This window comes from Eptesicus fuscus, chromosome 10 (genome assembly GCF_027574615.1).
Source record: "Eptesicus fuscus isolate TK198812 chromosome 10, DD_ASM_mEF_20220401, whole genome shotgun sequence".
Taxonomy (NCBI): domain Eukaryota; kingdom Metazoa; phylum Chordata; class Mammalia; order Chiroptera; family Vespertilionidae; genus Eptesicus; species Eptesicus fuscus.
The window spans coordinates 20,159,677-20,183,360 of NC_072482.1; the positions used below are offsets into that span (position 1 = coordinate 20,159,677).

The window sequence follows — 23,684 nt, forward strand, 5'->3', positions numbered from 1 at the left end:
AAACAGATTATAAAATTTTCAAACACACACACACACATTGTATTCAAGTTACAGTCATACATTCATCTGGTCAAAATGCTGCTGCAGTTTTCTTTATCAATACCAAGAGATGCTAATACCTTCAAATTATTATTTTACAGAAGGAAACATCATAAGCGCTTGAAAATGGAACACACCATCAAGTAAATTCCCTGCAGAGATCTGTTGATCCAAGGAGTCTCAAATCGCAGTGAGTAGGTCTCTTGATCCAAGAGCAGAGCCATCCAGCCATCAGGGTTAGACAATGTGTCACGCACATAATTGACGGTGGTTGTCTTATTTCTGCTGTCAGTCAAGGTTAAGTCATAAGAAACATCCGGAGCATTAGTTCTAGTGTGAATTTAAAAAGAAAAAAATGGGTTTTAAGTTATTTGTTCATCCTGGATCTAATGTACTCTTCTTCCATCAGTTATGACTCATCTTCTATTCTCTCCATGTGTGCTGTAGACCCCTTCTACCCTGTGTGTCTATGGAGGTTCCGGCAGTCACTGCATGCATCAAAACAGCCCAGTGCGAAGCTGTCCTTGCATCGTCTGTGCATGTCACTGGTCTGGTGGGTTGGAGGTAGTACCATTCAGAATGGATGCCACTAAAATGCCATCTCAATGAATTCACATATACCAGGACTATAGTCCACTATTTTTTTTTTAAATGTCCATGACCAGAATTTTGCTGTAAACCAGGTTTCTCCACAACAGAAAACATATTATATAGTCAGTAGATATCCTTATTGGGAGCAATGACTGAGAGCCAGAACCTGATGTGCCTGGACTCTCAGAAGCCCACCTCCCACTGCCCAGCAGGAATGGCGTCAGTAGCCTTCCCCAGAGGGAAGAGGTAGCCTGGCTCCTCGCTTGTGGGCTTGCACAGTGCCCACTGCTCACACCTACTACAGCACCTCAGTGTTGTTGGGCTTGCTTTTGTGCTTGTTAGCATAGGTTGTGAGATCCTTAGGTCAGAGATATTTTCTTCTTGCTACCCTGGCACAGGACCCTCACACAATGGGCACTCAAATCATGTCTGCTACACAAAGAAAGAATGTATGGGTGAGCGAGCTCACCCAAAAGCTGGTGGCAATTTCCTAAAGGGTTTCTAGAAGGACTGCATTTTACCAAATGAAGACTGAGGCAGAGTATGGCAAAACTGTTATGTAAATGTCACAGGTGGAACTATAAAGTTTTCATTTCCGTAAATGATTTTGCACAGCCTGTTCCAGAAAGTGGTTTTTAAGACTTCACTAGAACATGAATAGGGTTAGCCACATGCTAAGACCATAAAAGAAAGTCAAAGTGGACAGGAAAAAAATAAAGCAAAATAAAAATCAATACACATTATGACTGTCCTTCCCTCTTTGTTTTAGTTTTCATAAGAACCTTTAACTGTGGTGTTTTGCTGCAGGCAGATAATTAAATTCTCAAAGAGGAGGGAAATGAGATGAAGGATGTTGGGTTTTCAAAGTGAGGTGTGGCATGAGCATATCCACAGCCAATTTACAATCCAGTGGCATATTATAAAAGGAAACTGTTTTTAGTGCTAAGTGCTTGGGGACTATGTCAAGTGGGTATAAACTGGAAATCTATCTTATATGTGCCAGGTATATGAACTTGGGCAAATTACTGACCCTCTTCAAGCTTTCATTTCTTTTTTTTCTTTTTTCAATGGAGGCAATAGTAGAATGTATCTCATATAGCTACTAGGAAACTTAAAGAGATAACCTATGTAAAGTATTCAGTAACCATCAGCAAGCCAAACAACATCTATCTACAGCTCGTTTAAAAATCTCAGATGGGTCAGGTTTGCCATCCTGTGCTACTTATTTTTTTTAATTTCTAGAGGTTTACTTGGTCATTAAAAAACACACTCAATACTTTTAGTGCTACAGAGCCCTGTAAGATTAAATGTGTTTGTTTAATCTGTTAGTTAATTAAAGGGATGAAAAATAATTGGGGCATTGGGAATAAAAGAACTATTCTTTTCTAAGATTTCCCTATGCAGCATTAATGAAATCTTTAGAAAGTTTGGGGTGGGGAGGACTTCTTCCTCTCTTTGGGCTTGGGATCCTTAGTGTTTGTTTTCTTCACATGTATATCAGAATTTAAATTGGAACTAAAGGACAATCTTCAACTCATTTTCTTAGAATCAGAATGGACATAAAGGTCACCTGTTCTGATTTTCAAATCCATCATAGGAATTTCCTCCATATTTTATTCTGTCCCTTCTTCCAGTCATGGGATATTCACATTCTAAAATTCCTCCTCCATTTATGACATTTATAATTAATTTTTAATCTTTAAGTAAGTTTTAGAAAGCTTAATTTTCTTCCTTGTATCTCCTACCCATTTGTCCTCAATCATCATGGCCCGGCTTTCCTGTTTGAAACTATGAGTCTCAGAGTCCCAGGAGATCATCCAGCAAATTTTGGCCCAAATAATACATTTAATAGTGAATGAAGATAGGCTACCGAGAAGTCCATGGAAAACAAATGTACTACGAAGAGGTAAGTTGGAACCAGGAAATACCAAAGAGTTAGATGCACTGTAGGCACCATGGTCAGTATATAAAGTGGGATTCCTCGCAGTACAGGAGTGATTTTGAGTGTTTCAGGTTCTAAAAATTTTATCTCTTCAGCTTTCACAGGGAGATATGGACTCTGGAAAATGAGTCAAAAGACCTAAGTCCAGGAGAGACTAATTGATAAATCAGAATTTTCATTGACTAATTCACAGTAAGAAATAAAACTATATTTCACATAGTGGGTACTCAGTAAATATTTGTTGAATGAATAAGCAAGTGTTAAATGGACCAGAACAGTTCAACTGGCCACTTAGTGATGTTTCTCCCCAACGGAAAGTCTACCCAGAAGACCATATGAGTGTCAGAGGATTTCATGTAAACTTATTAATCAAAGAAGATAAGCATTTTGATCCTAAGTGAACAGAGCTTGATATGGTCAGCCTCGATATAATAGAATATTTGTCAAGAGGACATAACACTTATATTTGGTGGTGAGAAAACCTCTTCTGGGCACCTACAGGCAATCTACACTAGTGAGCTCTGGTTTAGAAAAATGCTAAGGTTTTTTTATTAACTTAAATTTCTTATTTTTCCAGTCAAATGCTCTCGATTAAACTACTTTTACAAATAGTTACTTTAAACTATAAACCCATCTGTTTACATTTAATTTCTTCAACCTATATTTTGTCACTCTTTTCTTAAGATATCATGCAAACCACCTTGAAAATGTTACCTCTATATGTTATAATATAATCTATTGGGTAGATATTTCCAGAAATGCTTCTTAATTCCAACAATGTGTCCCAAAAATCCTCCTGGTCACTTCGACTAGACTTAGTTACTTCTCAATTTCCAACAGCATCAATTTTCAGGATGTAATTTCTCTTGTTTAGTTTCTATAAATTGTAATTTCAATTATTGAAGAAGCCATTTTTCAGACCTTACTCTCCAGGTTCAGAAGGCCCTTATAAAACTGAACCCCCTCTTCAAATAAGCAACTAAATCCTAACTCTAATTCATTTCTATTTGTCTTTGGGACTTTTATACCTTTCTTGTGATGCCATTTCCTTCCAAAGAGCATCTAATAATCTGATGCTAACCCCTTGATCAATCAGAGACCCACCATAGTACATTGTGATCCTAAAGTATCTTTCCTCTTGCTTCTTCACGCATTGCCCTAATCCTATCAAGCCACCCCATCTCTCTAGCAAGGTTTATTCGGGATGCAATTTCACAGACACTCACATGCAGCACCAGCTTTCTGTAATTCAATACAGGTAGAGGAGGTAAAGGTTCTCCAATATACCTTTATCACAGCTAGAAGTGGAAAGAATCGTATGACATATTCTGAAAAGCAAATCAAAATGTAAAAGACCCATCATCTCTCAGTAGGCAAGGTGCCTTGTGTTGACCATCACCTGGGGCCAAACATTCAAATAACTCCCATCCTTCCAGGAAAAATGCTAGTAGAGACAGTGGTGGGCTCTTCTGAAAAGCACCAAAGGAACATCAAGAGTCGAAGAACATCATGAAGAGAATTTACCAACCATAATTGCTACAATTTTCGCTTGCCCTAAATAGCCACCAATTTCCCCATGCCCTAAATAGCCACCAATCTCCCTCTCTTTACTGTTAATGAAGCAAAGGAGCACAAAAGTATTTCTAATTTGGAGGAGCCAAGGGAGTCTGCATGGGCCATTAGCAGCAGAAAGCTTCATTACTAGGGGAAGAAGTCTCTCCCTGAACTTCTCATGGTTTTATGTGCAAGAAATCAGGAGGCAACCAGTCCATTTTAAATGTTAACCCTTCCCTCTGCGTCAGCAACAGCTCCTGTGTACAATCAAAAAGACAAAAGAACTGCAAACCTTTCCTTTTATCCTCCCTGTTCAATGAGGTGCCTTAATTTTTGTTCTTTTTTTAAATGCCCGAACTAGTTTTTAATTAAGTAATAGTTTCCTTTAGAAATAAAGCACTGTCTGTGCACTTGATACAACTTCCAGCCTATGTACCAATTTACAATACTAGTTGCATAAAGTTATGTACTTTAGTGCCCATATACTGTGTGGAACTGTTGAATGTATGCTGCCCACAAAGGATTTGTTAGGCAATCAACAATACCAATGAGGACAACTATTAACACTCTGGTTTGTGTTTACCGTTAGCTAACTTTTCCTGAGGGTCCATATCTCTGTGTATTAAGACAAACACTGCACTGAGCTCTAAATGCTCTCAAATTTGGAACAATTGTGAAATAAACACTTTCTAATTACACATCTCCTAAGCCAGACACATCATAATAACTAGCCTCAAATAGTGCTGCTAGCATATTCTGGATGTTAGTGCTTGCTGCTGATGCTTTCATCTTTTACTTCCCGAAGAAAACAAAATTGAAATTTGGAGCACAGCCAACAAATTGTTATAGCACAGTCTGGGTTGAACGCCCTTTAAAAATACACTGGGCTCATAACAAGTCCTTGACAGAAAACCACCATCCTACCTGCTGACCTGCCACCATCCAGTGTCAGTTAGCTTTTTTTTAATATACACTTTTTGATTGAGGTACACTTAAATATATCTCCTTCTGAAAAATAAATCTAAAATGAGAAAAGAAGCCACAACATTCAGTCTTTCCCCTAACCTTTTAATAATCTTTAAATTCACATTTAAAAAAAAACACAACAGGATTGGGAGGCAGAGAGGCAAAAGCCATATGATTTAATAATCCTTGTGTTTCTGACAGGCAAACCCTAAGATCACTCCTCCATGAGTTTGCAGATGTATATTTCCACAGGTTATTTTTCAGAGTTGGCTAAAGAAAAAATAGTTTATTATAGACAAGCCCAAGGCCAGAATCCACCTACCACCTCCTCAAACATAGTCCCTACAGTTTTTTGCACACACTTAGGACAATACTTCTTGCTTATTCTATCTTACTCCATGAAGAGAAGCAACAGATGTCTACCATCCTACCTAACATGATTCTTCAAATACCATTGCATCTCTTTTCTTGAACTATTGAATCTAGCTGGAATGGTTTCTTCAGAGCATGAGAAGACCACTATTAAAACTACACAACCAGAAGGTAGACAGCTACCTGTCAGGGAAATGGAAAAATAATGTTATGCATCAGGCATGGAGTTAGACTAAGAACCTTGTCCTCCCATACACATACACACACACATGCACACACACATGCACACATAATGTATACACTCATCTGGTGCTATGGAGGAGCTGACTGATACCAGTTCACAAGCTCATTGTCAACCCCTTTCCAAAGCCATGTTCAGTGACATAATTTGAGGATATCCCTCAGTTTGGGGGTTCATTATGATTTTTAGATCTTTTTCTATTTTACTTCTGTAACTTGTGCTGCCAAGAGAGGATAATGCTTCTTGGAATTTTTCTATCTCACATAGGTATTTCTTTGTTTGTTTTTTGCTTTTGAGGAATGAACAGATACCATTAGTGATGCTGTGCCTATTTATCCCTAGGAAGTAGAGTTAGGCAATTATTAAAGGAAAAGGTAGGCCAAAATTTCCATTTGAACTCTTCTTTACTTTTGCATCACAGAGGCAGGGGGTGCCTCATACTTTGAACACTGACACATTAAGAGCAGTTATATAGGTAAAAACCGAATGCAAGCACTACAGGAGAGGATATTAAGCAAGATCTAAGAGTCAAGGTGATCAACATGAACATTAACCTTTTCTTTTCCAAGAGAAGCAGGAAGGAAGAAACAGAAAGCTTTGGGTAACAATGAATCAAAGACTATGTCCTGAATTATTCCAGATTCTATGACTACCTGGGAGGTTCACCTGGCTTAGTATAACATCATGGAACTATAAAAAGTATTCCCTATTTTTCAAGAATTGGATTAAGTAAAAGTTGAGTAAACTTTATTTCTTTGCCAGACATTTGTTTCTCAGAAACATAATAATCTATAATATTTTATTTAGCTAGTAGCATGTTTATATGTTGTTTTGTAAATCACCAAAGTAAAATATAGACTTCTTAAAGACAACATGTGCTGAGCAATTACTACATGTCAGGCACTTTCCCTGTGAGATAAATAATATCATTATGCCCATTTTACTGATGTGAGAACTGAAGCAAAAAGAGGTGGAGTAACTTACCAAAGGAATGCACCCAGGAAGTTGGGGTAGGGAGAGCTATGTCTTGTACCTACAAATGATTCTTAATTACTTCTCTATTCTTCAGATTTAAAAATTTATTTCAAATATATGTCTTGACTTTATTTTATGAACATCCTATAAAAACTCAAAAAAGACTGTTTCACCAACCTGTAACATCTTTTAAACTCTTCTAATCCCCCCCACACTCAATATAGTCAATAAATGAAAAAACTGAATTACTTACTGTCATTTTAATAAGTCTATGACAACTGAAGGAGCTAGTGAGTACTATAAACCAATAATAATAATAATTCCCAGATGGTAATTTTGAGGGTTGACTTCTCATTCTCTCCATCACAAGTCTATGCATCAATATTTCCAGGGCAAGAAAATAATTGCAAATGTAGATTAACTGCTGATTCAACAGGCGTGGGGTAGGGGCAAAGTAGAGGAATAATCAGTTGCTAAATAAATCATCTGCTCAGCTGACAGTCAAAGGAAAGCAAACATCCAGAGACATTATGAAATGACAATCTTAAGTATTAGATGTTCCTATGAATTTTAGAAATAAAGACTAGAGATAGCACTTTAATCCTGAGTCTTCTGAAGAAAATTTGAGTGCCATGGGCTTATCATAAACATGTCCTAAGAGAAAAATAGGCATAAGGGCCCTAGAGGAAGAAGGTTTGGGGGAGTCCACAATTTCTTTTACTTATATTCATTTGTTCAATACTAATTTTATTGAATCATTATGTTTCAAAATGGTAATAGGTATTATAATAAAAATACACACACACAATAAAAACCCTATTCTTACACTGCATACCATCTACAAGAAGAGATGGGAAATTTGTAAAGCTATGTAGGGGCTATGAGTATTGGTTAGTGCAAGTATATGGAGCCAGCACACAGCAAGGCTATCGAAACGTGTACAGAAAACTCAGAGAAGTTTACCAGAGAAAATGACTTTCATGCTGAGTTCCATGGAAGTTGAACATTATGAATTTAAAAGCACAACGAAGGTGAGTGTGGCTGAGACAAAATGCAAGGAAGGAGGGCAGCGTGTTGAGACCATGCTAGAATTATAAACAGGAAACAGGTCATAAAGGGCCCATGAGATACTTAAAATGTTGGACTTTCTTTTAAAGACACTGAGAAAACTTTAAAAGTTTCAAACAGGGGAATGAATGAAGAGCAGGACCAGATCTGCAATTATAAAGTTCAAGGATGGGAGCATAGCAAGATGGCAAGCTAAGAAGCTGTTGTGATTATACAGGTGAGAGGTATGGTGGCCTGGACTAGGAGAGGAAGTTGGGAAGGACAGAAGTAGAAAGATTCAATAGGAATTTTTGGGAGAGGTAAAATGGACTGTACTTGGTAGATGACTTATATGTGAAATAAGCATTTCTCAGAATCCCCAGGGGGAAACAGCTCTGTGGATAAAGACCATAAAACTGAGTTTTGGCAAATCAGGTTTTAGATGCCTATTAAACACTCTAGTGAAAATATTTAAAGCATTGTTGCTCAATAGAAATATAATGCAAACCATTAATGCAAGCCAAAGACATAGTCTTAAATTTTACAGTAGCTATATTAAAAAGTAAAAAAGGTGAAATTAATTATAATAAATTTAACCCAGTATATCCAAAATATTATCATTTCAATATAATCAAATAAAGAAATTATTGAGATCTTTTGCATTCTTTTTTCATAGCGAGTCTTAGAAATGTGGTATATAATTTAGAATTATGTCACATCTCAATTTTGAATGAGCCATATGTGGCTACCATATTGGACAGTGCTGATCCTAAGGGCAGTTGGATTAGTAGGTCTGGAGCTCAGTATAGCTGTAGAGACTAAATGAAGAAAACCTGGAAGCATTAGTGAATGTTAACTGAAGTGAATGTTAACTGAAATAACCCAGATCACCTGGAAAGAGTATGACTTGAGAGAAAGGAAAGCTCCTCACAGAATCCTAAGAAACAACAGCACTTAAGAGACAAGAAGAGGAGCTTATAAAGGAGATCTGGAAGGAGCACACAAAAATGCATAGCTCATGGACACAGACAATTGGGCGGTGAAGGCCTGAGGATGGGGAATAGGAGGGGCAGGGGGAGGCTAGAAGAGATCAATGGGGAAGAGGGGGGACATATGTAACACTTTAAGTAAAGATTTAAAATAAAATTAAAAATTTTAAAAAGAACAGCTCTGACATATAGGAAAAAAATATTATTGGGAATAGTATGCTCGTTCCATGTAATTATCCCTGTGCAGAAGAAAACATTTATCTAAATTTGGGGACGGATAAATCCGAGCACTATGTTAGGATAAATCCAAGCACTATGTCATCATTATGGAACCTCTGGAGAAAATGAGTCACTGACGTATTTTTCCAAAATGAAGTTCTGCCTTACATCGGTAGGGCTAACTCCATCCCTGTCTTATCAGGAAGGGTGAGCTGGGCAGATCAGATTGGTAGAAAGAAAAGCTGGGAAAAGAATACTATCCAGAATACCTGTGGCTCCTACAGAAAGCCGTTTTAGAACTGGTGAGTGAGGGAAGGAACAATGTAAGCAGCTCTCATGAACTTGGTCAAGTTTGTTGGCATTTTAACAAAGCATAAAACTAGACTCTACCCTATAGAGGTTGACAATTTTTTCTTCACTTAAATATTAAGTGTAATATTTAGGTGAAGAAGTATTTACATGCCTGTCAACCCAACTGCTAGGGTAGAGTCCAAGGAAGCTATAAAACAGGCTGCACCACAAATGTGGGTACCCATCTGACTTAAAAAAGGTAGTGAGGGGCAGGGACAGAGGTTGCCAATGTCAAACAAAAAACTAATAGTGAAATTGGACCATAGAGGGGGACTTCCAGGGGAAAAATTCCATTCCAATCATTTGGTTGTTCACAAAAGGAAAATGTGTGCCTTGTTTACACAGCGATGCAAGGCCACACTCTGGGACCTCATGGTGAGGGAGGGGGTAAGAGTGGAAAGTGAAGACAGCAGGGTGCTTGTGCCATATCAGATCTCCATCAGCATGCAACCCCAAAAGATCATGACTGTGAGAGCTTAGTAAATCAACTCTTAGGGTGCTTGCTCCAGGGCAAGTAGCACAACAAATTAATCCTGTCTCCCTGAAATGCAGCAAAGTTTGTATCCACGCTGAATTCAAATTGCTCATTAGCTCTGACATATTCCTAATGAGGTTATAATGCTCTGGGACAAAGATCAAGTCACTCAGCACAAATTTGAGGGATAGAATCATCGAAGGTTAAGGTTAGAAGGACCTGAGGGCAGTGCTTCTCAACCTTGAATATAAATCACCTGAGGGTCCTGATTCAGGATGTCTGGGGCGGAGTCTTTGATTCCCCCTTCTGACAGAACCCTGGGGGATGCTGGTGCACTTTGACTAGCAAGTCCCTAGAGACCATCTAATCCAATCACCTTATCCTAGTGGTGGGGACTCTAAAGCCAAGAGACGTAACTGAGACTTCCCTGGGGCTAACTCAAGATAGTTGGGCATTTGTCCATTGACTTGTGGATCAACCTGAAATTTTTTCATATAATCATAGAGAGCAGAGTGACCAACCATCCTGGTTTTCTCAAGACTGAAGGAGTTTCTAGAACATGAGATTTTTTTTATTTTAAAACCAGGAAAATTCCAGACAAACCAAGACAAGTTTTTCACCCTAGTAAAAGCCTTTTGAATCAGCTTGGAATATTGTTTCAGGGTTATTATTTTTTTTACCTTGTCAGTCCCTAAATGCTGCTAAGGTAAGCACCCAAGGGTCCTGTCTTAAAGCTCTCCAAGAACAGATGCTCAGTAAGATTACTTCTGTAGAGTCTTCTAACACCAGCGCTAAGTGCCTCTGTAAGAGACAGTGTCCCAATAGGTTTCAAAATAAGGCATAAAAAAGGAGTTTAAAGAACACAGACAAATACGTGTCATACAAGCACATAATGTTCTTTTTAACTACACGAATCCATTTTAAATTTCCCCATTTGAAAAAAAAATGCATCTAAGAAATAAATCATTAACTTATAAATATGAAAACACTCATTAAAACACCTTTGGAAAAAATCAATAAAATAACAATAAAAACCAGGATGCATCTGTGAGAATTTTTTAAAAGTCATGCTCTGCACAATCAAAATGATTAAAAATTAAAATATATGCCTCTCCACACTGCTATTTTACTCACTGGAATTGGGCCCATTAACATTACATAGAATAATACACAGTCTGGACAGCAAAAGTAGAAAAAAAATTCAAATTACTAGATGCTAGCACTGTTTTACTAAGGCTTTTAAAACAGAATGTCAAGATACTGATTCCATAGGCATTCAAAATGCAGACTGTGCAATACTGACCACATTGACTCACTCTCTGGAGTTTACTGGCTTAAAAAAGATGCCAACAGGCTCTAGCTGAATCACTTGACTTAGTTAGTATTCCTGCAGTTAGAACACTTAAAAGAAAGGAAAGAAAGAGGTGTGGCTAAATATATACAATGCGTTTGAAACAGGTAAAAGATAGAACCCCAGACACTCAACAATCATTACCTGGAAATTAAAGAGGGCAGAAGCAACACTATTATGCATTATAAAGATCCCAGCTGCTGACTTAATGGTAGTTTGACTAGTATAACCAAAGGGTCCTTGCTCCAATATTAATAGGAAATGTATTGTACGAATCCAATAGTTCATGAAATTAACAAGGAAAATGAACTGGAGTGAAGCAACTTTGCAAGTAATAGGAAGGCATCAGCAATTGCTTCCCTGGAGCATATGGAACACTTAAAAAGGGCTTTGGGAGAGTAAACATGTGTAAATGAGAATGGACATTATTGGGATTTTTAATAATACTTTTAATTTAAGTACATTTCACCCAGTGTGGCTCACTAGTTGAGTATCGACCCATGAACCAGGAGGTCACGGTTCAATTCCCAGTCAGGGCACATGCCCAGGTTGTGGGTTGTGGGTCATATGTGGTGTGCAGGAGGCAGCCGATGGATGTTTCTCTCTCATCATTGTTGTTTCTATCTTTTTCTCCCTCTCCTTTCCTCTCTGAAATCAATAAAAATATATTAATTTAAATACATGTCAAATTTTCTGTTGGTTGCAAATTTTTTCAAGAGGGAGCTATTAGCTCAGAATGTCAATAAGAGGTCATGGACTATGAGTTCTGGTCCAGTGATATTGAAAGTTAGCTGCCATTTGAATCAGTCTAAAACTACCATAATCATAAACTTATGATTTGACAGCTGTCAAAATTATTCACCATCACTTGTGTAGAACTAAATACTTAAAATAGAATCTAGAAAACAATTTCCCTTTTATAAACCTTTTATAAATCACTTCTCAGCCTTTTGGCTAAGATTAAGTGTATAAACCTTAACAGCCTGAATGATACATGCATGCTCATTGGTATGAAGTAAAGTTAATTCAACTTACAATCCAATAGACATACGATGAAAGAAAACATCTCCACAGACACTGCCAGGGACAATCTGACTGAATCTGGCACTGACCAAACAAGAATCTGAGAGGGTTTCCATAGAAGCAAGAATGTGACTTCCATTTTTCCCAGACAGAGACCCATCCAAGTCTTCCAAAATTGCCGCATGAGGAAATGGAAATGCTACTATGTTGGGAGAGTTTATAAACTTTAACTGGTTGGTCTTCACAGTAAATCCACCTATAAAATGGAAGATAAGAGTGTTACATAAGGCACAGCAGATTATTATAACAAATGGCAGCTGAATTTGCTGGGATATATTCAGTACTTTAAATTGCGTATTTATATAGTTTTGTTCAAGAAAAAAAAATCATGAGTGTTTAGTGTATGCCAGGCTCTGTGGTATGTACTGGAGGCACAGTGGAAAACAAGAGCAATATTGATATTGCCTTCATACAGTCTGCATTTTAGGGCAGTGATTCTCAACCAGGGGTCATTTTGCCCTCCAGGGGACATCTGGCCCTATTTGGAATCATTTGGGGCTGTCACAATTATGTAGATGGCAGTGATATTGACATCTGGCGGGTAGAGGGAGTGATGCTGATTAACTTCCTCGATGCACAAGACAGTCCCCACAACAAAAAACTATTCAGCCCAAAATACTAATAGTGCGAAGGGTGAGAAACTGTTCTAGTGGGAAATAGAGACACGGAACACTAACTTACTAATTACTAACTACTAAAGGTGTCTTGGTTTAGTCTTTCCATCTGTCTGCTCCAGTTCTTCTGTGGAGAGTTTAACCCCGCCTCTTCTGAGGTTTATACTTGAAAGATTTACCCTCAAAAGCAACTTTCAATCGTGTGGACAAAGAGTAATAGTAACACACTTTTTAAGTATTAGCTCTAGAGCTATACTTCTTAGCAGTCTGTCTCTCACACCACCTCCATGTGATTTTTCGGAACTGCCACTAGTCCAGTTGTTCAGGAAGGAACTATGGCAGTGGTCTTCTAAATCACACAGCCCTGTCATTAAAATCTTTACATTAGCACATATCTCTCTGTACATATGCGACTATACGTCTTTATTATGTACATTGTGAAATAGACAAAAAGGAAAATAAAAAAGAATAAGATACAAATAGAAGCCCTGGTGCTTTCATTCTGCATCCCAGTTTAGTCCATGCAGTGAATTAAGTCCCACATTCAAGATTCCATGATTAACCTCTGGCAACTTCTAAAGTTCATCTCATACCACAACCACCTGAAACTACAATTCAGGCCTATTGGGATTTTAATATTTTGCATATGCTATTCCTAATACTTAGAAACTCTTCTCGGCATATTCTCTCTTGCAAATATCCATTCACCTTTCAAAACCCTGCCTACGAGTCATCTCTATGGCCCTGGCCAGTGTGGCTCAGTTGGCTGAGCATCATCCCATGCATCAAAATGTCGTTGATTCAATTCTCAGCCATGGCACAAGCACAGGTTACTGGCTTGATCCCTGGTAGGGGGCATGCAGGAGGCAGCCGAAAGATGTTTCTCTCTCTCCCTCTCTCTTCCTTTCTCTCTAAAATAAATTTTTTAAAATATTTTTAAAAAATAAAAAGTCACTTCTATGAAATCTCACCTGACCTCCTTCCTTGCTCTTTTCACTGACCTTGTTCAGTTTTCTAGGACTGTACTCATCACACTCTAGTACAGAGACTAGATTAAACATTTACTTTTGGGCCTAGATCAAGAGCTCCTGGAAGAGAAGAATTACGTGTTTTTCATCTTTGTACGCCCCAGTTCCTTAAACAAACTTGGAATAGACAGTTTTTAAACAAATAAACAATATGACTTAGCAAGATTATGCAGTGAGAAGGAATTAGAGCTAATAAGGAATAGAGTGCTTTTTTCAGTGTCTTATAAATGATACGAAACAATGAAGCTTTAAAGAACTGAAGAGTTGTGATTTGAAGTGAATGTCCTAAGTTATTTTTATTCCTATTATTTACAATTTTAAGTCAGATGCCACCCAAATAAACAAAGTCTTTGGCTCTGCTTATACAGAAGGAAAAAAAAAAAAGTAAAGTGGAGACTTGCTGATTATTCATTTAATTAAAAAAACAAACAATTATCTAAATTGGTGATTCAAACCACAAGAGCATATTTACTTGAATTACTTGGTTTGGCTGTTTACAAAGATCAAATCAACTAGATTGCTCCCCACTCCTTTTCACCTTAGTCCATGAGTCCTCCAAGGTATTTCTCACCACCTCTGAGATGTGGTTAACAACTGAACAAAAATTCCTATGGTTCTTTTTGTGCATACAACAAACCTTAGGCTGTTGAAAACATAAAGTACTAAATTCTGGCTCTTTCAGGAAATATAGCATGTATGTTAGTTTATATTCATATGTCTATCCATTCAACTTTATCCACTAATTTAATCAATGAGCCTATTAGGCACAGGCTACTAGGTACTAATGATAAGACTGTGAAAAGAGACATAATCCCTGCCTTTGTGAAGCTCAGAGTCCAGCAGAGACACAGTAACATAATAATAGTGTGATAGATGCCTTCACAGGAAAAGAATGGGGAGCATCAGGAGCTGTATTGAGAATACATGGCTTCCTCTAGGTCCTAGAGTCTAGGATTTATTTTAGGTAATTTGAGCAGCAGTTTCTACTGATGCAATTTTATAACTGAAAGAAATAATGAGTCACAAAGGCTTTGCCACTATTTATCATATTTACTTGAGTGTTTGCCTTATTTGCTGTTTGTCTTATCTATTCAATCAACTTACCCTGTCCTCGGGAACAGCCCGAACAGGTTCTGATGGACACGCAGTCAGTGAGATCAAAATTAACAAAAGTTGTGTTAGATACCATCAGTTCCCATCTTTTGGGAGTTTTGATCCCTGCTGACATACACAGGCTTTCCTATGATTCACAGGGGGGAGAAGAAGGTAAGAAAAAGAAGAGAACTAGTACAATTTGTAATGCACAAATAGAAACAATTAAGAGAATAAAAAGACAAGCTACAGACTGGGAGAAAATATTTACAAATCATATACACGACAAAGAATCACCATAAAATACACTATATTTTTATGAGAATGATAAGTAAAAAATGGTGATGATACCAAATGCTAATGAGGGTAAGGAACAACTAAAATTCTCATATATTGCTGGTGGGAGTACAAATTGATACAGCCACTGTGGCAAATAGTTTGGCAGTTTCTGATCTAGTTAAACATACCTTTATCATACGGCCTAGTAATTCAACTCCTAGGTGTTTACCTTTGAGAAATGAAAATTATGTTCAAAACTGTCAAACCTCAGAGGGAAGGCAGGGGAGGGTGGGGGAAGGGGGTAGAGATCAACCAAAGGGCTTGCATGCATGCATATAAGCATAACCAATGGACACAGACTCAAGGAGAGTGAGGGCATGTGCTTGGGGGGGGGGGAGGGGAGAAGGAGACATATGTAATACTTTAATAAAGAATTTAAAAAAAGAAAATTATGTTCATATAAAAACTTTATGCACATGGCCATAACACTTTCATTTGTAAGTATAAAATCAGGAAACAACTCAAATGCCCTTCACAAATGAATGGATAAACAAACTCTGGTATATCCTTATAGTAGAATACTACCCAACAATCATAAGTAAGAAAATCTTGTTTTTGCAACAAGTTAGATAAATTCCCTAAGGCATCTGGGAGTGAGAGAAGCCAGTGCCAAAGGTTTCACACTATCTGATTCTTTTATATGAATGATTGTTGAAAAGACAGAGAATAGATGAGTAATTCCCATGGGTTGATATGAGAGGAGGAGGTGGCTACAAAGAACAAGCTGAAGGGAGTTTATGGGGTTGATGCAACTGTTCTGCATCTTGATTGTGGTGGTGGTGGTTACACCAGTCTATACATATGTTAAAAACTGGACATTATACATCAAAAAATAGTTAGGCCCTCGCTGGTTTGGCTCAGTGGATAGAGCATCAGCCCATAGACTGAAGGGTCTCAGGATCAATTCTGGTCAAGGGCAAAGTACCTCAGTTGCAGGCTCTGACCCTGGGGGGTGTTCAGGAGGCAACCAATCGATATGGCTCTCTCACATTGATGTTTCTCTCTCCTCCTCCTCCCTTCTACTCTCTCTAAAAAGTCAATGGAAAAAATATCCTGGGGTAAGGATTAACAACAACTACAAAAAGTCAGTTTTAATGTATGTTAATATAAAAATTAAAATTTAAAAACCTAAAAAAAAAATTGCTTCCAGGATTAAACCACAAAATTTCTTCAGCAAACTCCATTTAATCAAGTTGTTAGTGCTCCATTGTACATTTGAGGATCACCAGAAATTTTCAGGGACTTCCAACAGGAAAGAGTGACAGAAACAAACAGAAGAAAAACAGTAGAGACAAAGCCAGTATAGAAATCAGAAGAAAACTTAAAATATCACCATTAATAACCACAGATAAATAAATATACTATATCCATGAAACAAGAAGAAGAAGCCAAAGAAAAGGAGGTGGGGTCAGAAAGGAAAAGAGAACAAAAACAGGAGAGCAGAAATAACAAATTCAATAAGAAAACATGACAAGGTAGCCTAGAAAGTAGAATAAAAATACAGTTGGGAAACCAGAGAGAAACTTAAGAAAATTAGAAAAACAATTTAGGAGGTCCAATATCCAAATAATAATAGTTTTCAAAAATAAAAAATAAAGAGGAGAAAATTATGAAATTCTCAAAGAAATAATACTGAAGGTTCTCACCCAGTGCCTAACACCAAGGATAGGACAAAAAGCCACACAAGGTACATCATATTGAAGTTGCAAAACATCAGGAACAAGGACAAGATCCTAAAAACGTCCAAAAAGGAAACTAAAAGGTTACTCATAAAAGACCTAGAATTAGCCCCGCCGGTGTGGCAGTGGATTGAGCATCATCCCAAGGCCCAAGGGGTCCCCAGTTCGATTCCCGATCAGGGCACATGCCAGGGTTGCGGCTTGATCCTCAGTAAGGGGCATGCAGCAGGCAGCCGACCAATGTTTCTCCCTCATAAATGTTTCTATCTCGCTCTCCCTCTCCTTTCCTCTATTTAAAAATCAATAAAAACGTATTTTTTAAAAAGACCTAGAATTAGAGGACCTTAAAACTACTCAACCTCAAGACTAGAAGATAGAAGATATTGAAACACTGCCTTCAAAATAACAATACAAAATGAACTTAACCTGGTATTCTATAACCGACAACCTACTGATAAGGGGTTCTCTGTTTATAGCTCAAAACCTTTACCTTCCACAGACCCTTAATTTGTTAAGAAAGTTACTATAGGCTACACTCTAATAAAAGAGGAATTAAATCAGAAAGGAGGAAGATGTGGGAGTTAGGAGCAAGAGTTTCAATAATGGGGAGACATGGAGAAAATATCCAGGATACTGGTCAAGAGAAATACCAGGATGTAGCTGTGAAACTGCTCACCCGCATGCTAGTACAAGTGTGAACACTTGGCACTATTGTTTGGCATTATCCCCTAGAGCTGGAGGGACATCCTCTGAGCCAGCAGTTTACAACTTTGCATATATTCAACAGAAGTGCATGCACATATAGAGACATCAAAGATTGTTCATAACATCATCATCTGTAATGACCCCAAACTGCAAATAATCAAATATCTATCAAGAGCAATATAGCTTTAAAAAAAAAAAAAAACTGTGGTACAGTCATAAAGTAGAAAACTGCATAGCAACTGGAAGAATAAAGTATTATAACATAAAAAAATGAATGAATCTTGTAGACATAGTGTTGTGCCAAAGAAGCCAGACACTACAGAGCTATGATTCCATTTATATAAAGTTCAAAAACAGATTTGAAACCAATCTATGTCTATAGAAGTCTGTATTTATTTATTTATTTATTTTTAAATATATTTTTTTGATTTTTTACAGAGAGGAAGGGGGAGGGATAGAGAGTTAGAAACATTGATGAGAGAGAAACATCGATTCAGCTGCCTCCTGCACACCCCCTACTGGGGATGTGCCCACAACCAAGGTACATGCCCTTGACCGGAATCGAACCCGGGACCCTTGAGTCCGCAGGCTGACGCTCTATCCACTGAGCCAAACTGGCTAGGGCTAGAAGTCTGAATAATGTCCCTCTTCAGGCAGGGGTCTGGGGGTTGGGTTAAATGAGAGGAGGTATGAGGGGCATCAGAGGAAGTGGTAATGTTCTATTATTGACAGGGTGCTATGCACATGATTTTTGCTTTCTAAAAATCCATTGAGATCTTTGCTTGTAATTTCTGTACTTTTCTCCATTATCATTATATTTCTATAAAACTTTTATTTTAAACAGTGGAACAAAATACTACAGAAGAGTAATACACAAGATGTGAAGGTGAAGAAAGAAAAGTGTTTGAAGTCCTTGCATTGCTCAGGTAAAGTTTAACAGTGCTGATGTAATTTAGATTTTAAAACAAGCAGGCATGTTAAAAATTTAAATCCAATGATGAACATAATTATACAAAATTAAAAACTTTAAAATTAATATATATAGGTATAGATATTAGTGTGTATCTATATATATATAAATATATATATATAAGCCTAAGCAACCATCGCAACTGGAACAACCAAACAGGCTGCATGGGGCGACCAGGCCAGCAGGGGGATTAGTGAGGGACGGCCAAACAACTGAGCAGCAGGCAGCATGGGGTGACCAGGCCGGCGGGGGGGGGGGCACTAAGAGGCAACCAGGCCAGTGAGGGAGGCAGTTAGGGGTGAACAGTCTGACGGGGGGGGGGGGGCAGTTGAGGGCGACCAGGCCAGGAGGGGGGGCAGGTTGGGGCGATCAGGCAGGCAGGCAGGTGAACAGTTAGGAGCCAGTGGTCCTGGATTGTGAGAGGGATGTCCAACTGCCAGTTTAGGCCCGATCCCCAGGATTGGGCCTAAATTGGCAATCAGACACCCCCCAAGGGGTCCCGGATTGGAGAGGGTGCAGGCTGAACTGAGGGGACAACCCCCCTCCCTTGCACAAATTTCGTGCACCGGGCCTGTAGTATACTAATAAAAGGGTAATATGCTAATTAGACTGGGAGACCTTCCGGATGTCCTTCTGTACAAAGCCATGGTGGTGGGACTGAGGCAGAGGTGGTTAGGGGCGATCAGGCCAGGAGGGGAGGGCAGTTGGGGGTGATCAGGCCGGTGGGGGGGCAGTTGGGGTGGAGCAGGTCGGCAGTGGGGGGCCAGTTGGGGGTGAGCAGGTCGGTAGGCAGAGTGGTTAGGGGCAATCAGGCAGGCAGGTGAGTGGTTAGGAGCCAGTGGTCCTGGATTGCGAAAGGGATGTCCAACTGCCGGTTTAGGCCTAATCCCAATCGGGCATCCCCCGAGGGGTCCCAGATTGGAGAGGGTGCAGGCCAGGCTGAGGGACACCACCCTTTCCTGCATGAATTTCATGCACCGGGCCCTAGTATATATATATATATATATATATATATATATATATATATATATATATATATATATGAATGATACTACTCAATGCAAGACAAATCAAGTTTAAAAAGTAGAGACAAAGAAAACATTGCAAACTGAAAGCACAAAATGAGATAGTAGAAATAAATGCAAATGTATGGAAGACATCAGTGTGTGGATGGTAATTGAAATCACTAGAGAAAATGAGATTTCTCCCAAGGAGAGCAAGTTTATTGAGAAGAGAAGGGCCCCTAGAACAGACTTTAGAGAAAAATAAAAAATGAAAGGTCTAAATTGAGGAAGACAAATCCACCAGTGAAAGTGGGAAGGAACCCCTAGAGAAATAGGAGGAAAAATTAACTAAGCCCATTAGCATCTGTCTGAATAAGGTGAACAGAATATATATCCAAAGCAGGACATTTTTGAGATTGAAAGGGGGTGCTAGTTGGACAACGGGTTTAAACAAACTGCACAACCAAACTAGGGTGGACAGTATAGTGATGATAGAGTGCATCACTTTGTCTTGTATATTAAAGCTACCCTCACTGGAAATTATTCTACTCATCTCAATATAAAGGTAATGTTGGGTGTGAGAGTACCAACATATACACTAACTAGAGGCCTGATGCACGAAATTCATGCAAGAGTAGGCCTTCCTTACCCTGGCTGCCGGCACCAGCTTCCCTCTGGTACCCAGGAGCCAGGCTTCCCTCTGGCTGCTGGCAGGCACTTGGGACCCAGGCTTCCCTCACAGCCCCAGCTTCATCCGGAAAGACATCAGGTCTAATTAGCATATTACACTTTTATTATTATAGACTAGAGGCCCAGTGCATGAAATTTGTGCATGGGGGGGGGGTGCCTCAGCCCAGCCTGCACCCTCTCTAATCCGGGACCCCTCGGGGTTGTCTGACTGCCAGTTTAGGCCCGATCCTGGACATCCCTCTCACAATCCAGGACCGCTGGCTCCTAACTGCTCACCTGCCTACCTGCCTGATTGCCCCTAACTACTGCCCTCCCCACCCCCGTCAGCCTGATAACCCCTAACTGCCTCTGCCTGTTGGCCTGGTCATCCCCAACTGCCCCCCTCTGCTGGCCTGTTCATCCCTAACTGCCCCCCCCCCCTGCCTGCCTGGTCACCCCCAACTGCCTCCCTCTGCCGGCCTGATCATCCCTCACTGCCCCCACCCCCAGCCAGCCTGGTCACCCCAACTGCCCCCTCTGTCGGCCTGGTCACCCCCAACTGTCCCCCCATACGAGCCTGGTCACCCCACGCAGCCTGCTGTTCAGTCGTTTGGTCATCCCTCACTAAACCCCCCTGCCAGCCTGGTCACCCCACACAGCCTGCTGTTCAGTCATTTGGTTGTCCTTCACTAACACCCCTGCCGGCCTGGTCACCCCATGCAGCCTACTGCTCAGTCATCCATCTGGTTGTTTCGGTCGTGAAGGCCCCTGGCTTTTTATATATTAAGATACGCTAGTTAGAGGCAAAAAAATAATAATAATTCTTTCCAATAATAACAAGGCCTTCTAGAAACTAGTGTTTGTTTTAGAATACAATTCACTGATAATTGTGTGCCAACAATTATATGTGGGTGGAAGGTCTAAGAATAATAGGCCAAATTCTAGGAAAATCTTATTATCTAAATAAATGGCAGGCACAGATGATGGAAGCTAATATCAGTTCCACAATCACAGAGGTCAGGTCTCTCTTTTTTTTAAAAAAAACAACTGACATGGTTTCTTATGTCAATAAAAGCTTCCCAAATAAATCTAAACATTATTGTGTTAAATAAAGATTCAGAGATATGGTTCTTATTTGTTTTTCACCCTAGGACTCTGCAGAGCCTTTAATGTGCTAAAATATAACATGAAATTCAGAGGATGAGAGGTGTGATAAACAGTATACCCTAAACATTATTAACCTAAGAATTTCCTTTTCTTAGACCCTTTCTTGGGGCTAGCCTTCCATGGAAAACACATCAGGAAATATTGAAATAGGTACTAATACGTGCTCACTGTCAAAGCTATTTTCCATGTGTAACTGAGAAAGTATTTGAAAAGGAGTGGGAGAATGACCAGGTGGTCTCACCTCCCCACTACTAGGCATGGATCTTGGGCTTTCACTTGATTTCCTAAAGCCTCCATTTCTTTACCTGTAAATTCAAGAGTTCTAACTAGATTAACACTTAGGTAATATTTAGCTCTAAAATGACATCGTTTTAATATTTGGACGCCTAACCAAGATCTAGATCTCCCCAAGAAGCAAGTGTTTGACACTTCCCACCCAGGGACTTTTGTCCTGCACTTACTTGTTAGGAGACTAAGAGGCCCTTGGCTGTATTGCAGTCCCAGTGAATCCCATCTCAGGGATATGATTATTTTTATTATCTCATGATAACCATCCTTTTGTCAAAATTTATATCTTATGTCACTCACCCATTGATTATGATGTCTACTTAGCATCAATTAAGATGTTGTGACATTAATTTACCAGGACACTTGCTCAGCTTGATGGACATTTGGTTTTTAGCATCTCCTCAAAGGTTATTTTGGAAACATTTAAGAGCCTTTGAACTACGGTATATCAGAATCTAAATCTGAGTCCCATCTTCTCTTGGAAACTATGCAGTCTAAAAAAATCCTTTCTCAAGGTAATTCTTTCAGAGAAAAGAAAAAATTGCAGATATTTCCCTCATGGAAAGGATGGTTCAAAAGAGATTTAATTAAGTAAGTTTGAGAATTAAACATAGAAAAATGTAGGTTAGAAACAAAATAATTTTTTAATCTTAATATTTATATCTAGAGCTATGAAATAATTTCCAAGGGAAGTACAAAACTCAATAATTATCATTTAAATTTCAACTGGCCAAAGAATTCAGGAACAAACCAAAGAGAATGCTCTTTCCATGGTTCTCAGAAGTACCTTAGTTCCCTTCCATCTGTGATTATTATGGCAATTCTTATGCATGTACCTCTTTCAAAACAGGAACTGAGGGACCCATTATAGGTCTGAAGCCTTACTAAGACCAAAGGCAATCATGGACTTCCCTGGAGGAGAAGAGGTACTTCCCTTCTTGGAGGAACTCTTTGCCTCACCTACAGCATGGTATCCTGGCCTTGCAGTGCCACAGATGTGGTCTACAGTCTTATGTTTATCATGTAGAAACCCACAGTTTAAAAAAATAGGAGAGAGACAACAGGCCAAAACACTTTTGCTTAGCCAAAGTCACCAAACCAAAGCTAATAATTAACCTAACTGCAGTTTCAGCCTCTCTCAGGAATGGAATGTTAAACCAATCAGTCTGAAGTTTCCTGAGCATCACTGGTGAGGCAAAATCTGCTTGGTAAAACCACTGCCCTTCCCTCCCCCAAAGATGACCTGGTTTAAAAATAATCCTTTCTTTTCCTTTGCTAAGAACTCCCCTGTATGTGTTGGGAGTGAGGCGGGGTTGATTGAGCAAATGAAAAAGAGAGGAGGGGGAGGTGGAGGGAGGGAGAACTCATGGACAGGTATAGAGTGGATAAATGGAGATGTGGGGAAAATAAAATAAAGGGGTGGGGGACTCCCCTGCCACACCCTTTTGCCTCTAAAAGCCTTGTGTTTTGTACAACTACTCAGAGCTTTCTTTAGGTAGGATACTTCCCTGTTCATGAATCACTTAATAAAGCCAATTAGATATTCAAATTTACTTGGTTGAATTTGTTCTTTAACACTACACTTAAGGAAGTATTAGGGAGTCATATAAGAGGTAGTACACTATAGTAAACAATGTAAATTTATATTACCTATTTTTTTTGGGGGGGGCACCCTAAATAGAGTAGTAAGGACCCTATGAACAAAATGTTGCTGTAGAAACTTGGCAAACCACAATGCAGAGAGACAATATGAAATCATGCTATTCTATAAGTATTGTGAGGTTAGAATAAACTAACTTAAAATTATTAGATGTATTATTTAATTGGTATGGGTAATAATGCTACATTGCAACCAAATAAAAATTCTGCAAGCTACTCATGATTTTTATGATTTATATTAACTTATAACATTGAATCCTTGTATATATTTGAAT

General features: G+C 39.0%; 1 protein-coding gene across 1 annotated transcript in view; it reads right to left on the bottom strand.

Annotated features, from left to right (window-relative positions):
- The window catches only part of PKHD1 (PKHD1 ciliary IPT domain containing fibrocystin/polyductin), a 418,502-nt gene that overhangs the window by 191,219 nt on the left and 203,599 nt on the right, over window positions 1-23,684 (bottom strand). The window contains exons 46-48 of the mRNA XM_008157496.3: window positions 14,942-15,077; window positions 12,148-12,391; window positions 177-369 (exon numbers count right to left, since the gene is read on the bottom strand). Of these exons, the coding sequence (XP_008155718.2) occupies window positions 177-369; window positions 12,148-12,391; window positions 14,942-15,077 (573 nt within the window). The remainder of the gene's footprint in view (window positions 1-176; window positions 370-12,147; window positions 12,392-14,941; window positions 15,078-23,684) is intronic.